This window comes from Corythoichthys intestinalis, chromosome 17 (genome assembly GCF_030265065.1).
Source record: "Corythoichthys intestinalis isolate RoL2023-P3 chromosome 17, ASM3026506v1, whole genome shotgun sequence".
Lineage (NCBI taxonomy): Eukaryota > Metazoa > Chordata > Actinopteri > Syngnathiformes > Syngnathidae > Corythoichthys > Corythoichthys intestinalis.
Window position 1 is genome coordinate 13,619,991 of NC_080411.1, and position 21,854 is coordinate 13,641,844.

Sequence of the window (21,854 nt, forward strand, 5' to 3'; positions counted from 1 at the left end):
CTAAAATATGACATATTTTTCTGTAAATTTTTGTTGGAATTTGAAAGCTAAGACAAGACGGATATATACATTCAACATACTGTACATAAGTACTGTATTTGTGTATTATAACAATAAATCCACAAGATGGCATAAACATTATTAACATTCTTTCTGTGAAAGGGATCCACGGGTAGAAAGACTTGTAATTCTTAAAGGATAAATGTGAGTTTGTATATTGTGACTAATTATTGCCATCTTGTGTATTTGTTGAGCTTTCAGTAAACTGTTGGGAGCAGGGGTCGCGTTAACCGAATATTTTCCGTCGTTGACCGGTTTTTTAAAACGGTGACAGAAAAAACTGAAGTCCGTCCGTCATTTTGACAGGTTGCAATTCACACCCCAGACCACAGGGTGGCAAGTGAGCATATTAATTAGCTATTGTCTCTCTTAATGCATGACGTCGTTTGCTATTCTGTCAGAATATTGTAGCGTCACCGGGGTCTGGCGGCGGCACCGTGATTGACACATCAACGCGAGGTTCTTATTGTTGCACCCGGTGTGCCAGCGCGTCATCCAATTGGTGGACTAGATTGCCGCCTGTGTATAGACCCCAATCACATGACATCACAACTCCGCCCCCCTGACTGGAGCCGCCATATTGTCCGTCAGCTCGTCGTGTTTACACATTACCGCTACGTACATGCCTCCTATCACGGCGTGTTTTTCTGCTCGTTAGCATTAATAATCAAAATGGTGAAGGCGTGTGTGGCGGTTGGTTGCAGTAACAGAGAAGATAGACGGACAGACTTGAAGTTCTACCGTATTCTGAGAGACCCGAAGAGGAGAGCGAGATGGACTGCTGTAATTCGACAAGAAATCTGGGCACCAAACGATCACCACAGACTATGTAGTAGTCATTTTATATCTGGTAAGATGCATTTAATATATATTTAGAAGATTTTGGGCAGACAACCACAATTAAGATCATTGTGTGACGTTGGTGATTGGGGTCTATATAGTTGCCTCTTTTTCTTTGGGGGCGGAGTTGTTGTTTTGTTGGTGTTGTTGGCGGTAAGCAGAGTAAAAAGAGGGAGAAAAATACCACGACTTCCGTGTCTAATTTTTCGCCGCCAAGCAAGCGTTACAATATTAATTAAAAATGAATGAAAACTAAATACTATTGAATATGTCATCATTATCATTTTAAAAATTTAAGTGACGGGTAAAAATAGATTATGACCGGATTTTTATGACCCTGTCAGTCAAAATGACAGACAACGAAAATGTCTAGCGCAACCTCTGGTTGGGAGTAACGCCGTTATAAATAACGCCGTTACGTAACGGCGTTATTTTTTCAGTAAAGGGGTAATCTAACTAATTACTTTTTCCGCCCTTACAACGCCGTTACCGTTACTGACGGTCAAAAGCGGTGCGTTACTTACTCTGAATAAATTGAAGAAACTACCAGCCGTGTCGAGTCGACTCTCTGCTCTGTTGATTTGTCATCCAAGACTTGGGGTGCGTTCAGGTTCGAGAATAGCGCACGTACTTCTGACTCCAAGCTGTTTGTCCCTGCTCATTCAATTAGACAATGCTTTCCGAAGTTTGGTAACGTTTCTCTGTTTGCTACACCTGATGCTAGCCTCGTTCCCATCTCCCACTGTCAGCCAGCAATAATTCTGCTTCCATCTTGAGGACGGCACACGCTTTGAAGGTGACGTGAATTGTCGGGAAACGAGCCTACCTAAATGCAGCCCCTCGAGAGATGCGATGGAAGTGATTGTGATTGGCTGAGGGTTAGAGTCATGTGTCGTGGTTAGCCAATCAGAGCCGGTGATTTCACAAGCAAACCGGAACAGCGCGTGCGGCAAACACACACACGCAAAACAGATGCACAGGGTCCGGATGGCAGAGCATTCAGAAGAAAAATTGTCCTTTAAGAGGTGGAGATATAGACACTATTTCAAGTTTGTCAAAATTTAAGGAAAGAACCTGCATGTAATGTGTAATTTATGTCCCGGGGCAAAGCTTTTGTCGACATCTGTGGTGAGCAATTCAAATCTGCTGAAGCACCTAACAAGTTAACTACCTGTCTGTTTTTCTCTATTCCACTGACTCGAATACTGCTCAGAAAATTTCAAATTCTTTGACATACAACAAGTTCTTTTTAAAGTAACGGAAATAGTTACTTTCCCTGGTAACTAGTTACTTTTACTATAGAGTAATTCAGTTACTAACTCAGTTACCTTTTGGAAGAAGTAGTGAGTAATGTAACTAATTACTTTTTTAAAGTAACGTGCCCAACACTGTCAGTAAATGATACTGTAGCGACTTAATTGTTCTGCCCAAATGCATGATGGGAAGTGGTGCAACCATGATTGTGTGTCGTGGCTGCAAATGCTATGTCTTCTCTGCGTTGGGTACACTACAGGGTATTAGGAAAAAGATCAACTCCTGTCATTCTTCCCCACGTCTCTTCCCACAATATTTATAGTTGCTGTGTGAGAGATGAGAAAGCTTTTGCCAATTAAAAGCAGGGCCCCAATGAATGTTCGTATCTCCTCCACTCACTTGACACTGCCTCTTATCTCTGTATATAAGTAAAATGGCACCAGTGTAGGCTGTTTGCGGCAATGCGTGAATGAGTCGTACCGCGAATGCGTTAATTGCGATAAATATTTTCACATGATTAATTTTTAGAAATTACCGCCCGTTAACGCGATAAATTTGATAGCCCTACATTTAACAAAACAAAATAAATGCATTCATTTGGGATGAAATGCATAACTGATGCTACAACAATCTAACGATATACTGGCAAGCGGGGTGGCCAGTGGGGTGGCCAACCAGTTTATAGGGGTGGCCATGGCCACCCCTGGCCACCCCCTGGTGGCGCCACTGTATACAGTCCCTGACAAGTCTTGTTAACCTGACTTTTAATTATTCAATTGGTTTCAGAAATGGCCCATATGAACGCTAAGACCCTCCCAAATGATGTTGAATGTACAAAAATACAGTGGGGCGAATAAGTACTTAGCCAACCACTAATTGTGCAAGTTCTCGCACTTGAAAATATTAGAGAGGCCTGCAATTGTCAACATGGGTAAACCTCAACCATGAGAGACAGAATGTGGAAAAAAAAAAAAAAATAAATTCTTTAAAAATCAAACAATGTTATTTGCAAATCATGGTGGAAAAGAAGTATTTGATCAATACAAAAAGTTCATCTCAATACTTTGTTATGTACCCTTTGTTGGAAATAACGGAGGCCAAACGTTTTCTGTAACTCTTCACAAGCTTTTCACACACTGTTGCTGGTATTTTGGCCCATTCCTCCATGCAGATCTCCTCTAGAGCAGTGATGTTTCTGGGCTGTCGTTGGGCAACACAGACTTTCAACTCCCTCCACAGATTTTCTATGGGTTTGAGATCTAGAGCATGGCTAGGCCACTTCAGGACCTTGAAATGCTTCTTATGAAGCCACTCCTTTGTTACCCTGGCTGTATGTGTTTGGGATCATTGTGATGCTGAAAGACCCAGCCACGTCTCATCTTCAATGCCCTTGCTGATGGAAGGATATTTTCACTCAAAATCTCTAGATACATGGCCCCATTCATTCTTTCCTTTACACAGATCAGTCGTCCTGGTCCCTTTGCAGAAAAATAGCCCCAAAGCATGATGTTTCCACCCCCATGCTTCACAGTGGGTATGGTGTTCTTCGGATGCAATTCAGTATTCTTTCTCCTCCAAACAAGAGAACCTGTATTTCGACCAAAAAGTTCTATTTTGGTTTCACCTGACCATAATACATTCTCCCAGTCCTCTTCTGGATCATCCAAATGCTCTCTAGCGAACCGCAGACGGGCCTGGACGTGTACTTTCTTCAGCAGGGGGACACGTCTGGCTGTGCAGGATTTGAGTCCCTGGCGGCGCATTGTGTTACTAGCCTTTGTTACTTTGGTCCCAGCTATTTGTAGGTCATTCACTAGGTCCCCCCATGTGGTTCTGGGATTTTTGCTCACCGTTCTTGTTATCATTTTGACGCCATGGGGTGGGATCTTGCATGGAGCCCCAGATCGAGGGAGATTATCAGTGGTCTTGTATGTCTTCCATTTTCTAATAATTGCTCCCACAGTTGATTTCTTTACACCAAGCTAGTGGTGATGGGTTCAGTGATACTAATGCGCCGGCGCGCGCGCCGAGCTCATGGAGCAACTCCTGCGTCGGTGCGCGTATCGCTACAAGAAAATCACGTGACCCATGCATGAACTCATTGAACTGTGTCGACACAGTCATGACGCTGCAAACTGGTTCAAAAGGAAGCGCGTCAACGCGATGGAGCTGCTGAAACAATCCACATCTCATGGTTACTTCCTCGTTGTCTACATGCTGTGGAAATGGACGTAAGACAGGGAAAACGCACTTGTCATCTTCCATTCAAAATACAATTAATTTTAAGTTAAATCTTAGTTTATTAGTGTGAGGGGTGCACGTGGGTCCGTTATTTGTGGTGCCATTATAAAAGCCTTTTGTTATTGGCCTGATACCTTAGTGGTCTGAAAAAACACTAATCGACCACGACGTTATGTGTTTCGATTTTACTATTATTTCTTTTTTTTTTTTTTGCAGGTGAAATGTCGCATTTGTACTTTGAATATGACCAACCTGTCATATACAAACAGTTGCCACCTCCTCAATGCTGAAGCATTATTGAGCCAAGCATGAGAATGACGTTTCTGATAATCCCAAAATAAACACAGGTATAGGGCCATTCCTTTCCTTTCCCACAGTCACTTTTTTGGTAATTTATTAGAAATCTGTAATTAAGCTATAATTTATTTTTTGTCCACTTTCATTTCTTTCTGATGGGCTATGGTAGCACTTAGATGACGAAGTGGGGAGTCAAGGAGGCAATGCAACTGTAGATGAAATTGCAAAAGTGCAACGATGTATGGCTGAGCCGAACATGGCACGCAATGCCGATTTTCTTCAATACTGGAGGAGCCAACGGACATCTTATCCAAACCTCTTTCAACTGGAAATTCTTGTGCATGCTGGCATCGTTGGTTCCATGCGAGTGTGTTGTCCACAGCAGGCTTGTTTGAAAAAAAATTTAAAAAAAAGTAACCAACTAAATTTTAAACATTAAAAACTTTTTGAATAAAATTTTATCAGAACAAAAAGTCCACAGGCATTCATAATTACTTACATTTTCACATTATAATATATGTTCACATAAAGATATGGAATAACGCAATATGAATGCAAAGACTTAAATGATTTGATTTTACATGCTATGTCATCATTTCAGTGTCAGTCTGTCAAGTGAGTTGCCTGTAGGGATTTTTTATGTCCAGCAGGTGTCAGTATTCAATGACACAGTATCCACACTGTGTCAACACAGTGTGTCACTGTGTTGACACGCTTCATGAGGTCTCACGGACCTTGCCTGGTACACCAGACTCACCACTGTTCCAGTTATTGAGTCTGGCCACCATTCAGCGGATACAATTTCCAGGGCGGAGCAAGCCACAGCAAACAGACAGCTGAGTGGACCAATCAGCGACGGGCAGATGTGACGTTAGTAAAACGACGAGGGCAGGACGAGGGACTTGCGCGCGGAAGTAAACATACGAGGAGAGCAGAGTTTATTCAACATGGCTAGCGCGAGACAGACTGTTGTCAATGACTCGTGTCGATGTGTTTTTGGTAATTTAAAACTGATTTTACCGTGGATTGGAACATATTCTCGGCTCTCCTGTTCACCATCTGTGTTGTTGTGGAGACGACTTTCGACGCGCAAGAGTGACGTTGCTCGTTAAGAACACGTCACGCAAATAAACAAATCTGATTTGTCGATTGATTTTGTACCTGCTCGAGAGGCCGTTAATGGGCTGGTTCCCAGACTTTTCTCTCAGTGTTTGAAAAATACATGGAGAACAGTATGGCCGTGCCAGGCAATCACGGACCCATCACTACACAAAGCGTTTTACCTATTGCAGATTCAGTCGTCCCAGCCTGGTGCAGGTCTGCAATTTTGTCTCTGGTGTCCTTCGACAGCTCTTTGGTCTTGGCCATAGTGGAGTTTGGAGTGTGACTGAGTGAGGTTATGAATAGGTGTCTTTTATACTGCTAATGAGTTAAAACAGGTGCCATTAATACAGGTAACGAGTGGAGCCTCGTTAGACCTCGTTAGAAGTTAGATCTCTTTGACAGCCAGAAATCTCGCTTGTTTTTAGGTGACCAAATACTTATTTTCCACTCTAATTTGGAAGTAAATTCTTTAAAAAAATCAAACAATGTGATTTGATTTTTTTTCCACATTCTGTCTCTCATGGTTGAGCTTTACCCATGTTGACAATTACAGGTCTCTCTAATCTTTTCAAGTAGGAGAGCTTGCACAATTGGTGGTTGACTAAATACTTATTTGCCCCACTGTATATTTGTTTCACTGAAAAAAGATTGATCATTTAATGAAGACATAAAGGTCAAATTTTGGCAAGACAAAAGTTTTGTCGCCTACAGAAAGTAGTGTGAAAATTGAAGAGAAATTGTACTTCAAATACAAAAATATGTTACATAACATAAGCGAATTAGGGCCCAAGTACACCAGAGGCATGACCGGATTGACTGCGAACCATCTCCGGCGTGCCGCATGCCCGCCGGATGGTATAGGGCATAGGTTATTTTCTATTTTTGCCGGACACACATCCGACAAAATGGGCGGAGCTGGGCCTGGACGTAACAGCCCAGTTGCATATTCACGTTTTAAACACCAGCGAACATGGACGAAGAACGTTTCATCATGGAGGTGGAAAGTCACACAGTGATATACGATGCGGCAGATCGTTATTATAAGGACAGCATTAAAAGGGAAGCTGCAAGGTGTCCTATTATGTGTGTTTTTCTGGCAATGATATCAAACACACGACGTGCTGACAACTTTGAGCGAAAAAAAAAAAAAGCGTAGCTGGAAGTGGTTCCACCGCAGAAGTTCTCGTGCCCAGCGCACACACAATGTCGGTTTGTATACAGAGTCGAGGAAGAAACGTACGAAAGAGAATAGAGACACCCACAAGTTTCGACCTGATGGTCTATTCGAGACGTTTCTCTTTCTTTCCTACATTTTACTTGAGTTTTCATAGAAAAACCAGAAGTTTGCGCAGGGCACAGGAATCTGCAGTGTTGAGACACCAATTCCAAGTACGCTGTTTTTTAGCTCGTGTAGTATGTAATTCGCTATCAATTTTATAAATATTGCAGATTATTTAACAGCTGTTTATAACAGCTCTATCAGATGTTATGTGCCATAAATTCTAAATGTGCACAAAGATATAAACCCACCGACACAACCAAGGGCATAATAGGGCATAATGGTCTGGGGTTACATCCAGTATGGGGGTGTGCGAGAGATCTGCAGGGTGGAAGGCAACATAAATAGTCTATAATATCAACATATCTTAGCTGCCTCTTACATTCCTAACCATAAAAAGGGACTAATTCGGCAGCAGGATGGAAGGCAACATAAATAGTCTGAAATATCAACAAATCATAGCTGCCTCTTACATTCCTAACCATAAAAAGGGACAAATTCTGCAGCAGGATGGTGCTCCATCACGTACTTCAATCTCTACCTCATAGTTCCTCAAGGCAAAGAAGATCAAGATCCTCCAGGACTGGCCAGCCCAGTCACCAGACATGAACAGGATGAAAGAGGAAGCATGGAAGACGAAACCTAAGAATGTTGATTAACTCTGGGAGGCATGCAAGACTTTTTTGATGTTCCTGATGACTTCATCAATAAATCATATGAATCCTTGCCGAACCGCGATAGATGCAGTCCTTCAAGCCCATGGAAATCATACAAAATATTCAATTTGGATCTCACAGCACCACCACTTAATTCGCTTATGTTGTGTAACATATTTTTGTATTTGAAGTACCGTACGTTTTTTGTTCAATTTTCACACTATTTTCTGTAGTCGACAAAACTTTTGTCTTGCCAAAAATTGACTTTTATGTTGTCATTAAATGATCAATCTTTTTTCAGTGAAACAAATATTTTTTTGTACATTCGACATCATTTGGGAGGATCTTAGCTTTCATATGAGCCATTTCTGAAACCAATTGAATAATTAAAAATTAGGTTATTACAGCAATTGTTTCTACAAAATGGATAAGCGACAAGACTTTTGTCAGGGAATGTATATAAATATATTTTTTGTTCATTTAATCACTGTTTTGTTGTTTTAATGCTTTACAACTTTTATAGAGAACATTTTACCGGCAAAGTCTTAATATTAATTCATATACAGGAAAGTCAGTTACATGCAATGACATGGTCGGCCACCAGGGGGCCACCCTAAATCTCTACTTACGGCCGGGTACCAGTCAAGCTCACTGTTTATACACCGTTATTCACAGAACACTTAGGCAGGTCATTATTTCACCAACTATGTAAAGTCACGGTGTCAGCAAGGTGGCACCGTGGCTTTACATAGTTGCTAAATTAATGACCCGGGTCTGTTTTCTGTTGACAAAGAAAGTGAGTCTGACTTGTTCTGCTCACTACAGCAACGCTAAATTCCTTTGTCAAATATCATAAGGCCACAATATGTTTCAACCAAATAGTTGTGTTTTATTTTTGAAACTGAGGCTCAAAGGACGGACCGAAGAGCGGCATGTGGCTCCGGAGACGCGGGTTGCTGACTGCTGGGTTAACTATTGTTGAAATTTGCCTCCCCAGACAAGCCGCACGGAAACAGAGACAGCTGAACAAAGTGCTGCTCTGCCGATGCTGCCTCCGCGCGCGCCAACCGGGAAGGCGGAACTTCGCGCGTTCATCTCTGATATTAACCCTTTGTACTGACTCCATGTTCCAAAAGTTTGAAAAAGACTCGCCGAAAGCAGGTTAACAATTTATTCGTCGAGAATGGTCAAAAACAGACGACGGAGGGACAATTCTGAATCCAAAACAAGGCTACATGTTTCCGAGCAGCAAATCTATCTTATCTCAGTGTCCAGTGTTTTTTAAGTCTGTGGGCCGGCCGAAGGTGTGTCCGGGCGTTACTTTGGGATCATCCCTCTCTGGCCGGTTTCGGGCTGTTTAGGTTCGTGCGTGGATGGGATGTGGTTGCCACAGCGACCGACGCTGCTCTTGACGTCACAAGCGCCTGCTATCAACTTTGTTATCCGGGCTGGCACGCCTTGTTTTAGGACAAAGCGCGCTGGTCTTTGTCCTTGCTCGTTTGTCGGGAGGACTGATTGCCAGAGTTGGGCTTCTGTGATAAGATGGCGTTGTGTATCTATTCTGTTTCTTTAAACTATGGTGTGCTATTCATTTTACATAAGGTGTGTTAGAGTAGTGAAGTCTTACAGTGAATATGAGAAATGATCCTATTCCCTGATTGATTATATTACGTGTGTTCGAGTAATGCAAAGTTAGACGGTGCCTACGAGAAACGGTACCATTTTTCCTTTTCCCCCTCATGAGCGCTGATAAGGTGATTCACTTTCCTGTGTTCAAGGCCACTGAGTGGAGTCTGCCTAAACTATAGTTAAATGAATGTGTTATACTAATGCAAACAATTATATGGTGTGGGCAAGAACGGTACCTTTTCCCTTCACTATTTTGGCTGCCATTGACAGCAATAGGCGTCCATACCATTTTGACTGGAGATGGTCTATTATTCACATCTTCAGTGAGGACCCTTGATACAAACGTTTATAAAAACGTTTTGTTTTTGCCATATTAATCACCTGACCCAAAACCCATTGGGAGTACATTCCATTTGCTGAAGACAAAACTGAAAGGAGAAAAAAAAGTGGATTACTGTAATTTATAGTTTTTAATTTGTCAATTTTTTGTCCCTTAAAAAGTAGGATACATACAAAGGGTATTATTCGATATAATTTTTTGTAAACGTTCAAGACAATCAGGGGTCATGACTATTGTGTAGTTCACAGATTTATCACGCTGTTGTGCAGTGAGATCAGCAAGTGAACTACAAGAAATGATGTCATTTTAATTAATTTGTAAAAAAAAATATGTCTAACTCAGAACTCCAACTTCAAATTTATATCGTATTAGTGCATTTTTGTTTGGTGGTCGCGTACAAAGAACATAAAACGGACTTATGTTTAACACCCACTCTTTTTACAACTCTGTCAAGTTTAAAAAAAAAAGTGGTTTCAGCCTGTTGATAAGACAGGAGAAGTTGATGATCATACAGTTTTAGTTCCTCTCTGTTTTAAAGTGAACTAAAGTGAAGGTGTGGTTGCAATTGCTGTGTATAAACTTTATGACACTTCACACAATGTTACTCGTGATTTTACTTATGATTTCATGATAAATGTGGATTCCCAACTCGAATGTAAGTATTGTGAACAGGTGCAGCTGTGAGTAAAGAAGGGGGGATAGGGTGTGGCCTTCAATAATAACGTCCAGCACACATCCGCCCGTCTCATAAACTTCTTCACATCGTAAGGTAAGAATGTCCTCTGTATTATTCTACTTTTTTTATTTTTAGTTTATTAGAACGATTGTTTTTTTTCCCACTTTGGTTATGCAGAGTAATTTGAAATATTGCATTTGTTTCCTAAAACAAGTGTCCCAGTTGAAATAAAGTTCCTCTGTGCTATACAATGCAAAATAAAAATAAAAACATTAAATCATAGTATTATTCATAAGTACGTTTATTTATTTATTTATTTACTTTGGAGAAATGTTTTTTGTTTGTTTAAAAAAAAAAGGGGGGGGGTTTGTTCGTAAAATGTGTTATTTGGAATAAAAACATTTGAATATTTGATCTAAAAAGTGCTTACAAAAAGTAGATATGGTGACCAGCTCACTGATTACACATAGATAATAAACTCATTACTCCTCCCTACTTAAGCTTTGGACCAAATAAAAGTTCTGATATGACTGTTAGGTTTTATCACATGAATATTAACTTGTTTTTTTTTTCTGACCAAAAAGTGTATTATTAAGTGAATTAAATAATATTTTTGAGAACAAAAAGCAAAAACAATATTGAGAATATAGTCGTTTTACAGCAGGCATTCTCTTTTCTCACCATGCAGATATTATCTCTAAAAATATCTAAAACTACTACCAAAAAATGGTGTTTAAGCTTAAGACTTAAGTGTTAATACAAAAAGGCAGTTTTAACCCCAAGAAGTACAATGACAACTTCCAATAAATTTTAGATGAGATTTTAGACAGATTTTAAGCACAACTCAAATTTTTCAAGTGTTCTTGTGACTTATTTCGAGTTAACTTGATCAAATGAATTGTGCTAACTTGAATTAACAAGTTTGGGGGCAAAACATGTTTAAGTTCACAGAATTTCAAAGATAAATAGTGCTAACTTGAAATGTTAAGTTATGTTAACTTGAAATATTAAGTTGTGCTAACTTGAAATGTTACATTTTGCTAACTTGAACTTAAAATGCAAACTTGAAATTTTAAATTGTGTTAACTTGAAATGTTAAGTTGTGCTAATTCGAAATGTTATGTTTTGCTAACTTGAACTTTAAATGTGAACTTCAAATATTAAGTTGTGCTAACTTGAAATGTTTGAAATGTAGGTTGTCCTAACTTGAAATGTTACTGTTAAACTATTGTTTTGGGGCAAAAGTTACCTAAATTCAGAGAATATTAACTTCAACTTGAAATGTTACGTTCTGCTAACTTGAATTTGAAATGCAAACTTGAAATGTTCAGTTGTGCCAATTTAAAATGCATCATATGTAGGTTGTGCTAACTTGAAATATTAAGTCGTGCTAAATTATAATGCTAACTTCTGTAAACTTTTGTTTTGGGGCAAAACTTACCTTTCCAAGTTCACAGAACTTCAAACATAAAATTGTGCTAATTTGAAATATTAAGTTGTGTTAACTTGAAATGTTAAGAAGTGCTAACTTAAAATGTTAAGTTGTGCTAATTCGAAATGTTATGTTTTGCTAACTTGAACTTAAAATGTGAACTTGAAATATTAAGAGAAAATGCGACAGTAACAAACAAACAAAAACACAATTAAGCGATAGTTATGAGGTAGATATCTGTGACTTTCTTACAGACACCATTTTTTTCATTGTGACGTAATTTGTTTAAAATATGTGAGTGAATAATTTTTTAAAGTCGTTTTTTAAAAAAAAAACTAAATATGAAACATCAATTAATGATTCTAAGCTAAAACGATTGACATTTTAAATCATAAATATAATTAATTACCTTCGTTTTATGGATGGGTTGACACAAAAGCGGTTGCGCGACATCTGTAAACAGGTTTTTTTTAAAGGGTAAAACGTACAAATTGAAAATAGTTCGGGGGCTTAATGCACCGTGAATCTGCTATGGCAGCATATAGACATATTGTTCTATCAAATACAACAGTTCTTTTGGCTTAAAATACAGCAGTTTATATTAAAGAGGAGTGCAAGAGCAGAAACTGCTTTTTCAGTCTTGTCTGTGTTTTCCGCCATATATATATATATTATATATTATTAAACTTAAATCAATTTTACTTAGAATTTTAAAGCGTAAGACAACACCTAGTATAAATGACATTCAGTGACTCGATTTATAGACAAGTCGCAAATTAGACCTCTGATAATGGCGAAAATATTTTAACACCAAAAAGGGAGTTTATGGATGTAGTCATATTGTGATGTCAGTTATACCCACTTACATACCCACTAATAGACTCCAGCACAGGTTTATGTAACAATGGGTATTAATGACATATCGAGGAAGAGCAGGGAAATTCCGGATACTCACATTTGATTGGCTAAAATAGGACCGGCAGTGGTAAAATGTTTGCCCCCGTATTCGTTTGGCCGCTACCTGGAAGTACTGGAATTTATTTACATTTTCTCCATTGTTAAGACACTTTGCAACTTATTAAAAAATATTTTTTTCTGCAGGGATGGACATGATAAAAGTGTCTTTCTCTATTACGTTCTGCTTAACATGAGTCCAGTTCACTTACAATGATGAGTTCTGCTTACTAAGTTCTGCTTTTGAAATATTGACTTCTGCTTCCTCAATGTAAGTTCTATCAACCTAAAATCATGAATTACCATGATAGCATTTGCATGTTTTCCATCAAGTGAAATTGAAAATGAAACTTGAAATTTTAAGTTCTGCTTCTTCAAAAAAATGTTTCTACAGTGAATATTTCCCATTGCAGACAACCACAACATGAAGCAGTTTGAAACTGCGCTTACCTAAAGGAAAATATGAAATACTAATTAAAATGCAATGGACATGAGATAAACAAAATTTTTAACTTAAAATGCAAAAGATAAATAAAGTTACAACTCGGGCTGCTAATTTTTATCAAGTGTACATTTTTTGACTCGACTTTTAAAAGACAGATATAATACATTTCTAATCTTGTGAATTTAGGTGACATCAGCAGTTTTTCCCCGATTCCAGTTATCACTATCATCATGGCGGTGACCAATCAACCCGGCAGATATCCGGCTTCTGACTTCCAAACCGGCTTGTGTGACTTCTGCGACGATTGTGGAACATGTAAGTTCTCTATCGGGTAAAACAAAACAATCAATCACTATAAAATCAAGTGTCGTCTTAGGACAAACCATAAAAAGGTTAAAGTATATAGCATAAAGCAATATAACTGACATGACCATAAAACTGCCCGCGATAATGATAAAAAAAGAAGCATGAGTAGATTTAGCATCACATGATTTAAAGAAAAAAAAAAAGTTTAATGTATTCATGTATGAATGAGTATGTGAAGGTGTACCTCATGGTACAATGTCCATCCCCTTCTCCTTTTGTCTGCAGGCTGCTACGGCCTGTGGTGCTTCCCGTGTCTTAGCTGCACCATCGCCAGCGACATGGACGAGTGTTGCCTGTGCGGCCTGAGCATGGCTATCCGCAGCGTCTATCGGACCCGATACAACATCAACGTACGTTCATAGAGGGGGCCCATCGAATCATCCATTAAAAACACTGAATTACATTCATGTTTAGGCTAAATGAGCATAATTGAAGGCCAAATTCAATTCCATTGTTACACATTCCATTCTTGCAATTTCAGAAGTGCGATTTCAATGACTGACAATTTGTGTTTATTGAAGACTGCTTCCACTTATATGAAAGCAAAAATGGTTACGATCATTGAAGTCTAAATTGTATAACCTGTTTACAGTATAGTGGCCAGGATTAAGCGATGAATCACAATTATAAAATTAATTCAACTATTTTGATAGTCGTTCAGTCGTTGAGACATTTAGACTTTTAAAAAAATTCTATTTTGAGCCTGTTAATAGCAAATATGCTCAAAAATATTTTATTTAAGAATGGGGGAAAAAAAACAATAACAAAAACTATTACTTATATTTATTTATGAACTGTATTTTCCGCACCATAAGACGCATCTGAAAACCTTCAATTTTCTCAAAACCCGACATATACCCTAATTTTCGCACTATAAGGCGCACCTGACTATAAGCCGCAGCCCACCAAATTTGGCACAAAAACGGCATTTGTTCATTGATAAGCCGCACTGGACTATATGCCGCAGCTGTCCTCAGTGTATCATGGGATATTTACACCAAAAGATATTAACCGGTACAACCTTATTTGACAGCGGCATCATACGACCGACTGTCATAAGACCAAATGAACCATCATTAAACTTTGAACCAATTACTGCAAAGCTTTATTGCTTCAAGAAGCTTCATTTGGCCATCAGTGCTCCCTTGGGGGAGACAGTCAACCTCTGCTGCCAACTGCTGTTGACTGTTGTCATCCAACATGCCTCTTAACATGCATTGCATCGCTACAGATGTAAATAACAATCAAAAATCATGTTCTCTGCTAAATATTTGAGTTACTGTTCCAATTGTTTCATCAATTGCTAGTTATGGTATTTACTAACACTTCATTTGACAGTGGTGCCATAAGACTGTCATTACACAATCATAATTATGACATGTCTCTGTCCTGAGCATTCATGAATGCTTATAACAGATGTCATTAAGTGTTATCCGGCAAATGATCTCACTTTTGAATGGATGCAAAAGATCCAAGATGAACAAAAATTGAGTTAGTGACATAATTTTCCAAATGACACTTAATGACATAAGCATTCAGTAATGTCCATGATAGTGTCATTTCATAATTTTGATGATCTTATGACAGTCTTATGAGATCGCTGTCAAATAAAGTGTTACCTAAAAAAATCAACAAATAAGCCGCACTGGACTATAAGCCACAGGTATCAAAATGAAGGAAAAAAGTAGCGGCTTATAGTCCGAAAATTACGGGGTAAACTGATGCGCCTTATATATGGATCAATATTGGTTAGTAATGGCATAATATTCCCTTTCATGCAGCTCTATCTAGTAGATGTATAATACATAAAAACAGTTTTAAAATAGGCCATTCATTGAATGTAAAATGTATAATTACATTTTATTTCATTTAAAAAAAATACTGAAAATATTCTCTGTCCTATATGCTGTGGTACCTCTACTTACGAACGTCTACATACAGAATTTTCAGGTTAAGACACATCTCAAAAGGAAAATATTGCCTCTTGTTATGAAAGAAATTTCAGAATACGAAAGGCAAAAATACAGTATGCAGTTTACCAAACATAACATACTTATAGCTGCTCTGCCATTGGCTATTGCCTAGCATTCCTGGCATCCAATTGGCTAAGAGGGACCTGTAATGTATGTGTTTATCCCAACGTCCTCTTTATTCACCCCTCGTGTTCCGACAGCTTTTAGATGAAGTATTAACTTTTGTTTATTCTTGGTTATTTACATTATGCAAAACTCTGATTTTATGTATATTGTGCAATAATATAATTGTAGCATGTATCTGTTACATGTTTTGATGCATTTTTATGCATTGTGAAAGATTTGTGTCTGAATTTTGGGGCGCTTGGAACAGATTAGGGCATTTACATGGAAATTTACAAATTACGAAACTACTTCCAGAACCAATTAATTTCGTAAGTACAGGTACCACTGTATTTGATTTTTTATCCATCTATTTTAATTCTTAAAAAATGTTTTAGTTTTTTATTTGAGGCAACCAATATAGATTAATTCCATTCAATACTAAATTGTTTTATTGCAAAAACGTTAAATTGTATTTTTACACGTTTTACCCCCCCACCCCCCAAAAAAAGACTAAATTGCAGTTGTTTCCAAAAACACACACTGCCATGAAAGTATGTGCGATTGGTTCTGTAACGTCACTTCAATTCTATAAACAAATGGATGTTATGTCCCGCAAATAAAAAAAAATACATTTGGTTATAACGAAATTTTTTTCAATGGTAACTAGGGCTGCAGCTATCGATTAATGAGGTAATCGATTATTCTATCGATTAGTCCGAAAAATCGCATAATCAGATTACTTTTAATGCGTTGCCGAATACATTTAAGGAGATGTAAAACAAAGAAACAAGTGTTTATGCCTGCAATAACATTTACTCTTTCAAAAGAGCATCAAATCGGAATACAAAATAAGATTCTCGAGTGTTTCTTCAAACTATGCAGAGCAATAAATTATTTTAAAATAAATTTAAATACTCGAGTGTAGCCGCAAACGGTATAAAAAATAAATGAGGATATTAGTACAACAAATGAACAATTGGCTAACTTGCATAGCAAAAGTCCACTAGCTTAAATGCTATATAATGCTAACTTTTTCTTACAATGCTTTAATCGTTCAAAATCGTTCAAACACATATTCCACCAAAATACTGCTAAGTATACAAGTAAACTAAATTAGGAATACATTAAAAAAAAAAAAAAAAAGCATTAACTCAATCAAAAACCTACCTTATGTTGGTTTTAACAGGGAGCAGCTGGATTCAGCCGTGATAATAACTTATGTCCTATTCACTGTTGCCAATAGAGGGCAGTGTATCCACCCAAATCAATTAAACTAAATACAAACACTTCCAAAACAAAAAATAACAATGCCACTCTAATTAAAACGAAACCTGGAAGCAGCAAAGTTTGATTCAAAGCTTTTTTTCCTAATCAAATTACTCGAGTAAATCAATTAATCGTTGCAGCACAAATGGTAACGAAAACAATTAGCTAGTTCAAATGAAGGCTCTTAAAGGTGTTTGGTTTTTTGTTTTGTTTTGTTTTGTTTACGTAACCACACAGGTTAGGTCATTTAAAGCCTATATATGTTTATTTTGTAATTATCTAAAAATATATATATATATATTTATCCAACCATAAATGTATATTAGGGAAGATAGGTCGGATAGGGACGTGATAGGGCAAGGTGAGTGCTACGGTTGTTCCGATCATGTTTTTTTGCTCCCGATCCGATCCCGATCGTTTTAGTTTGAGTATCTGCCGATCCCGATATTTCCCGATCCGATTGCTTATTTTTTGCTCCCGATTCGATTCCAATCATTCCCGATAATTTTTCCCGATCATATACATTTTGGCAATCCATTAAGAAAAAAATGAATACAATTCGGACGAATATATACATTCAACATACAGTACATAAGTACTGTATTTGTTTATTATGACAATAAATCCTCAAGATGGCATTTACATTATTAACATTCTTTCTGTGAGAGGGATCCACGGATAGAAAGACTTGTGACTTTGTATATTGTGACTAAATATTGCCATCTAGTGTATTTGTTGAGCTTTCAGTAAATGATACTGCAGCCATTCAACCCAAATGCATGATGGGAAGTGGAACCATGACTGTGCGTAGTGCTACCAATTGATATATCTTCTCTGCGTTGGGAAATAACATATGGTGTTAAGAAAAAGATCAATTGCGACCTTGCTTCCCCACATTGCTTCCCACGATATTTCTACTCGTAGGGAGAGGGATTGTAAGGCTTTAGCCTATTAAACAAAGGCTCCAAAGGCTGCCTCTACTCATTTTACGCTGCCTATTATCGCTCTAAATGGGTAAAACGGGGCCATTACAGATTGAGCGCGACAATGCGTAAATGGGTCATGCAACGCATGCATTAATTGCGGTAAATATTTAACGCGATACATTTTTTAAAAATTAATTACCGCCGTTATCGGGAAAAATTTGATAACCCTACCTTAAGCCTAAACTAAAGACTCTGTACGAGTGTAACATATTATGTCTGTAACATTAAATACAATTAGAAAACGATTTAATTAGTATATATATATATATTAAAAAAAGGCATGGCCGATATTTTTTTGCTGATTCCGATTCTTTGAAAATGATGTGATCGGACCCGATCGATGGGGATGCCGATCGATCGGGACATCTCTAGTGAGTGCGCGATCAATTCCAGTAATGTGAGGTGGTGAAACCAGTATTAGGACAAATAACCAGTGAGCATTAATGAGTCGAAAACCTTTTTGCTATGTGATCGCTAATACTGGCGCCAACATTTTTATTTACCTGAATGCGCCTGATTGCACATAGTCATGCGTCAATCATTGAGAAACACACTGTTCAAAACATGAATTTATAAACAAAAACATGTTTCGGGCAAAACGCTACACATTGAACATTGCCTATTTGCTTTGTTGTTGCTAGCGCCCAAGTTCCTTTCTGGTGATGAGACTGCATATTTACTCAGCGAGGCCATTGTTTTCCACCCTCTTTACTACTGAAAGTCAAACACAAATGTACGCGTGTGTGCTTGTGCGACATTCTTTTCAGGGCTCGCTTTGCAGCGACTTCATGACCAACTGGTGCTGCCTGGTGTGCGCCACCTGCCAGCTGAAGAGGGACATCGACCGCAGGAAGGAGCAAGGCATTTTCTGAGAAAGGAGCGCTTCAGCGTGAATCATGGTGATACTGTGAGTTAAACATTAATTGCCCCTGGAATGGTATTCGGAAATAACTGACCTGAATCTGATTGCAGCGCAATTATGTGATAAAAATGAGTCAACGTTCATAATCTTCAGTTATCCTTGACCACTTTTCTATTATCTGTTGCAGGTGTCATGAACTTGGAGCAGTTGTTCGTTGGAAAAAGTATTGTTGGATTCTTGATAAAGTGAATAAAAAGTCAATAAAGTCAAAAAATAAAGTCAATAAGGGACCTTTTAATTGGCTGGCAGTTTATTGATGTGGGAATTTGAATTGGAGAATGCGTTTTAGTCACACTAATAAATGAAGAGTTTCACTTTCAACGACCATAAATCTGGAGTTCATAGGTAGCATAAGCAAATAACCACTGTCCCATGAGTATTTACAATATCAACCCTTTTTTAACAAAGCAGGAAGCCCATTTCCTAAACCCTAACCTAACCCCATTTAAAATAAAAAAAGGAATCAACAAGCTGCTACGAAAATCCTCCACCACAATATTCTCTCAGTTAACTCTATGGCCACCATTGATGGCACTCGACACCCAGTTCATTGAATCCGGGAAGGGCGAATGAACGTTTGTTCATTGAAAAGAAGAGCATTCAGTCACTCTTTCCAATTTTGGGGGCATTTACAGGTCACTTCCTGTTCATTTTAGGGCATTTACAGATGACCCAAATCGAGTTTGAGTCACTGCCTATTCACTCCCTGTTGATTTTGGGTTACAGAACTGGTAGCGACCGAGAAAATGCCCCCAAATCAGCAGGAAGAGACCCTGAAATGCCCCAAAACCAACAGGAAGTGAATGAAAATGAAATGGCCCAAAATTACCTTGTTTGCCTGGCATTGGCTGCCACTGATGGTCATAGAAGTGGGAGGGGTTCATTCGCCGCCGCCCTCCCTGTTCAAATGGAATGGACGTCTACTAGTGATAAACTAACAGCAGAGGGATGAAGATAGCTTGTTTTTCTGTTTATTAGTTGTTTTGTAGATTGATTTCCTGACCAATGTATAGATAATCGTTGTACCTCCATATTGTGAGATCATCGTCATCGTGAGTTTTGTATCGCAAATCGTATCATATCGTCAGGTACCAAGAGGTATCCACACCTACTGCCGAGTATTCATTCTAGTGCTGCAACGATTAATCGATTAACTCGAGCATTCGATTAGAAAAAAGTGGCGGCGTAATGGTTTATTTTGAAAATGTTTACATTTAGTTTTATTGATTAGGGTGGATACACGGCCCTCTGGTCTGCCTCATTTCACATGGCTGAATCCAACTGCTCCCTGTTATAACCAACGTAAGGTAAGTTTTTGTTTGGGCTAATGCTTTTTAATGCATTTGTAATTTAGTTTACAGGTATATTTAGCCGTCTTTTGTGGGAATATGAGTCAGATACATTTGATAAGAGCACTGTATTTAAAAAAAAAAAAAAAAGGTTAGCATTTTATAGCATTTACGCTGCCGGACTTTTGCTATGTAAATCAGCCAATTGTTCTTTTGTTGTACATAGATCCTCATTTATTTTTTATACCGTTTGAGGCTCAGCTCAGGTATTCAAATTTTTCATGTTCCTTATTCGATTACTCGATTATTCGAACTACTTCATCGATTAATCGACTACTAAAATAATCGATAGCTGCAGCCCTAATTCATTCGCAACTTCCAGTCAATACAAGTACTTGTAGTATAAGTACATGTAATGGCATACTCTAGTACTACAAATATGTGTACTTGCGTGTTCTAGTACTACGTGTACAGGTACTTGCACTACTAGTGCATGCACTTGCACAACAAGTAAGTGCATTGGGTGTACTACAGGTGCGTGTACTTGTACTACAGCTAGATGTGCTTATACTACAGGTGCATGTGCATGTACTACAACTATGTGTACGAGTATTACAAGTACGTGTACTTGCGTGTGCTAGTATACGCGTACAGGTGCCTGGACTACGAGTGCATGCACTTGCACTACAGGCACGTGCACTTGCGTGTACTTGCACTGCAGATACATGCACTTGCACTACAGGTACATGCACTTGCATATACTGTGCTTGCAGTACAGGTAAGTGCAGTGGCGTGTACTTGCACTACAGGTATGTGCACTTGCACTACTGGTGCGTCCACTTGCGTGTGCTTGCACTACTGGTGCGTCCACTTGCACTACTAGTGCGTGCACTTGCACTCCAGGTACATGCGCTTGCGTGTGCTTGCACTCCAGGTACTTGCACTTGCATGTACATGCACTCCAGCTACATTAACTTGTGTGTACATGTACTACGGGTGGGTGTACTTGCACTACAGGTACGTGCACTTTTGTATACTTGCACTACAGGTACGTGCACTTGCGTGTACTTGCATTTGCACTACAGGTGCGTGCACATTGTACTACAATTATATGTGCTTGTACTACAATTATGTGTACTTAGTACGTGTACCAGTACTACAAGTGTACAGACCAGTACAACAAATTTGATAACATAGCTTGATTCTCCATTGCGAAGCACTTATTTAGCAGCCCGAAAGGGAAGGAAAAAGATGTGCGTTTCAGTATTTTGATCCTGGTTGCAGTACCATTTTTGGCCACATCTTACATACTGCATATTTTACATTTATGTCTCATTCATTCATTTATTGATTGATTTTTCAAGTTTTGCATGACACTGAAAATGTTTCTCATCACTGTATGTTCAGGACTACAGGTTGCACCTTTCTTTTCATAGTTGGCTGGCCCTGCATCTATTCAGGCACCAAATTTTTTCATACACACGTACGACTAATATTACAGTACTTTTCCCTCCATCTTTATTGTGCATTTTTGGCTGGTGGAACTTACACTACAATGCGACTTACAGTCCCAAAAATACGGTAGTAAATCATTTATCAAGTATGAGGTTTTTTTTCTCAAATTGGGGAACAAAAATATTAATATGGCTTGTTAAATGTGCTACTGTAAACAAAAAATGAGAAAAACATTTTCATATTATATTAAATAACAGGTAAATTAAAAATAATAAAAATGTAAAA

The 21,854-nt window shown here is 38.4% G+C and overlaps 1 protein-coding gene across 1 annotated transcript; it reads left to right on the top strand.

The window, feature by feature from the left end:
- Positions 1–10,201: 10,201 nt before the first annotated feature.
- LOC130905734 (placenta-specific gene 8 protein-like) lies at positions 10,202–19,056 on the top strand. The gene is made up of 5 exons (XM_057819368.1): positions 10,202–10,469; positions 13,394–13,522; positions 13,799–13,923; positions 18,671–18,810; positions 18,953–19,056. The coding sequence occupies exons 2-4, from the start codon at positions 13,438–13,440 to the stop codon at positions 18,773–18,775; spliced, it is 315 nt and encodes a 104-aa protein (XP_057675351.1). The 5' UTR covers positions 10,202–10,469; positions 13,394–13,437; the 3' UTR covers positions 18,776–18,810; positions 18,953–19,056.
- The last annotated feature ends 2,798 nt before the right edge of the window (positions 19,057–21,854 follow it).

Bases quoted from the DNA above. Each gene is read 5' to 3' on its own strand.
- LOC130905734 (XM_057819368.1), top strand. From the start codon at position 13,438: ATGGCGGTGACCAATCAACCCGGCAGATATCCGGCTTCTGACTTCCAA. The intron at 13,523-13,798 runs GTAAGTTCTCTA...TTTTGTCTGCAG, and splicing joins CTGCGACGATTGTGGAACAT to GCTGCTACGGCCTGTGGTGC. The intron at 13,924-18,670 runs GTACGTTCATAG...CATTCTTTTCAG, and splicing joins GGACCCGATACAACATCAAC to GGCTCGCTTTGCAGCGACTT.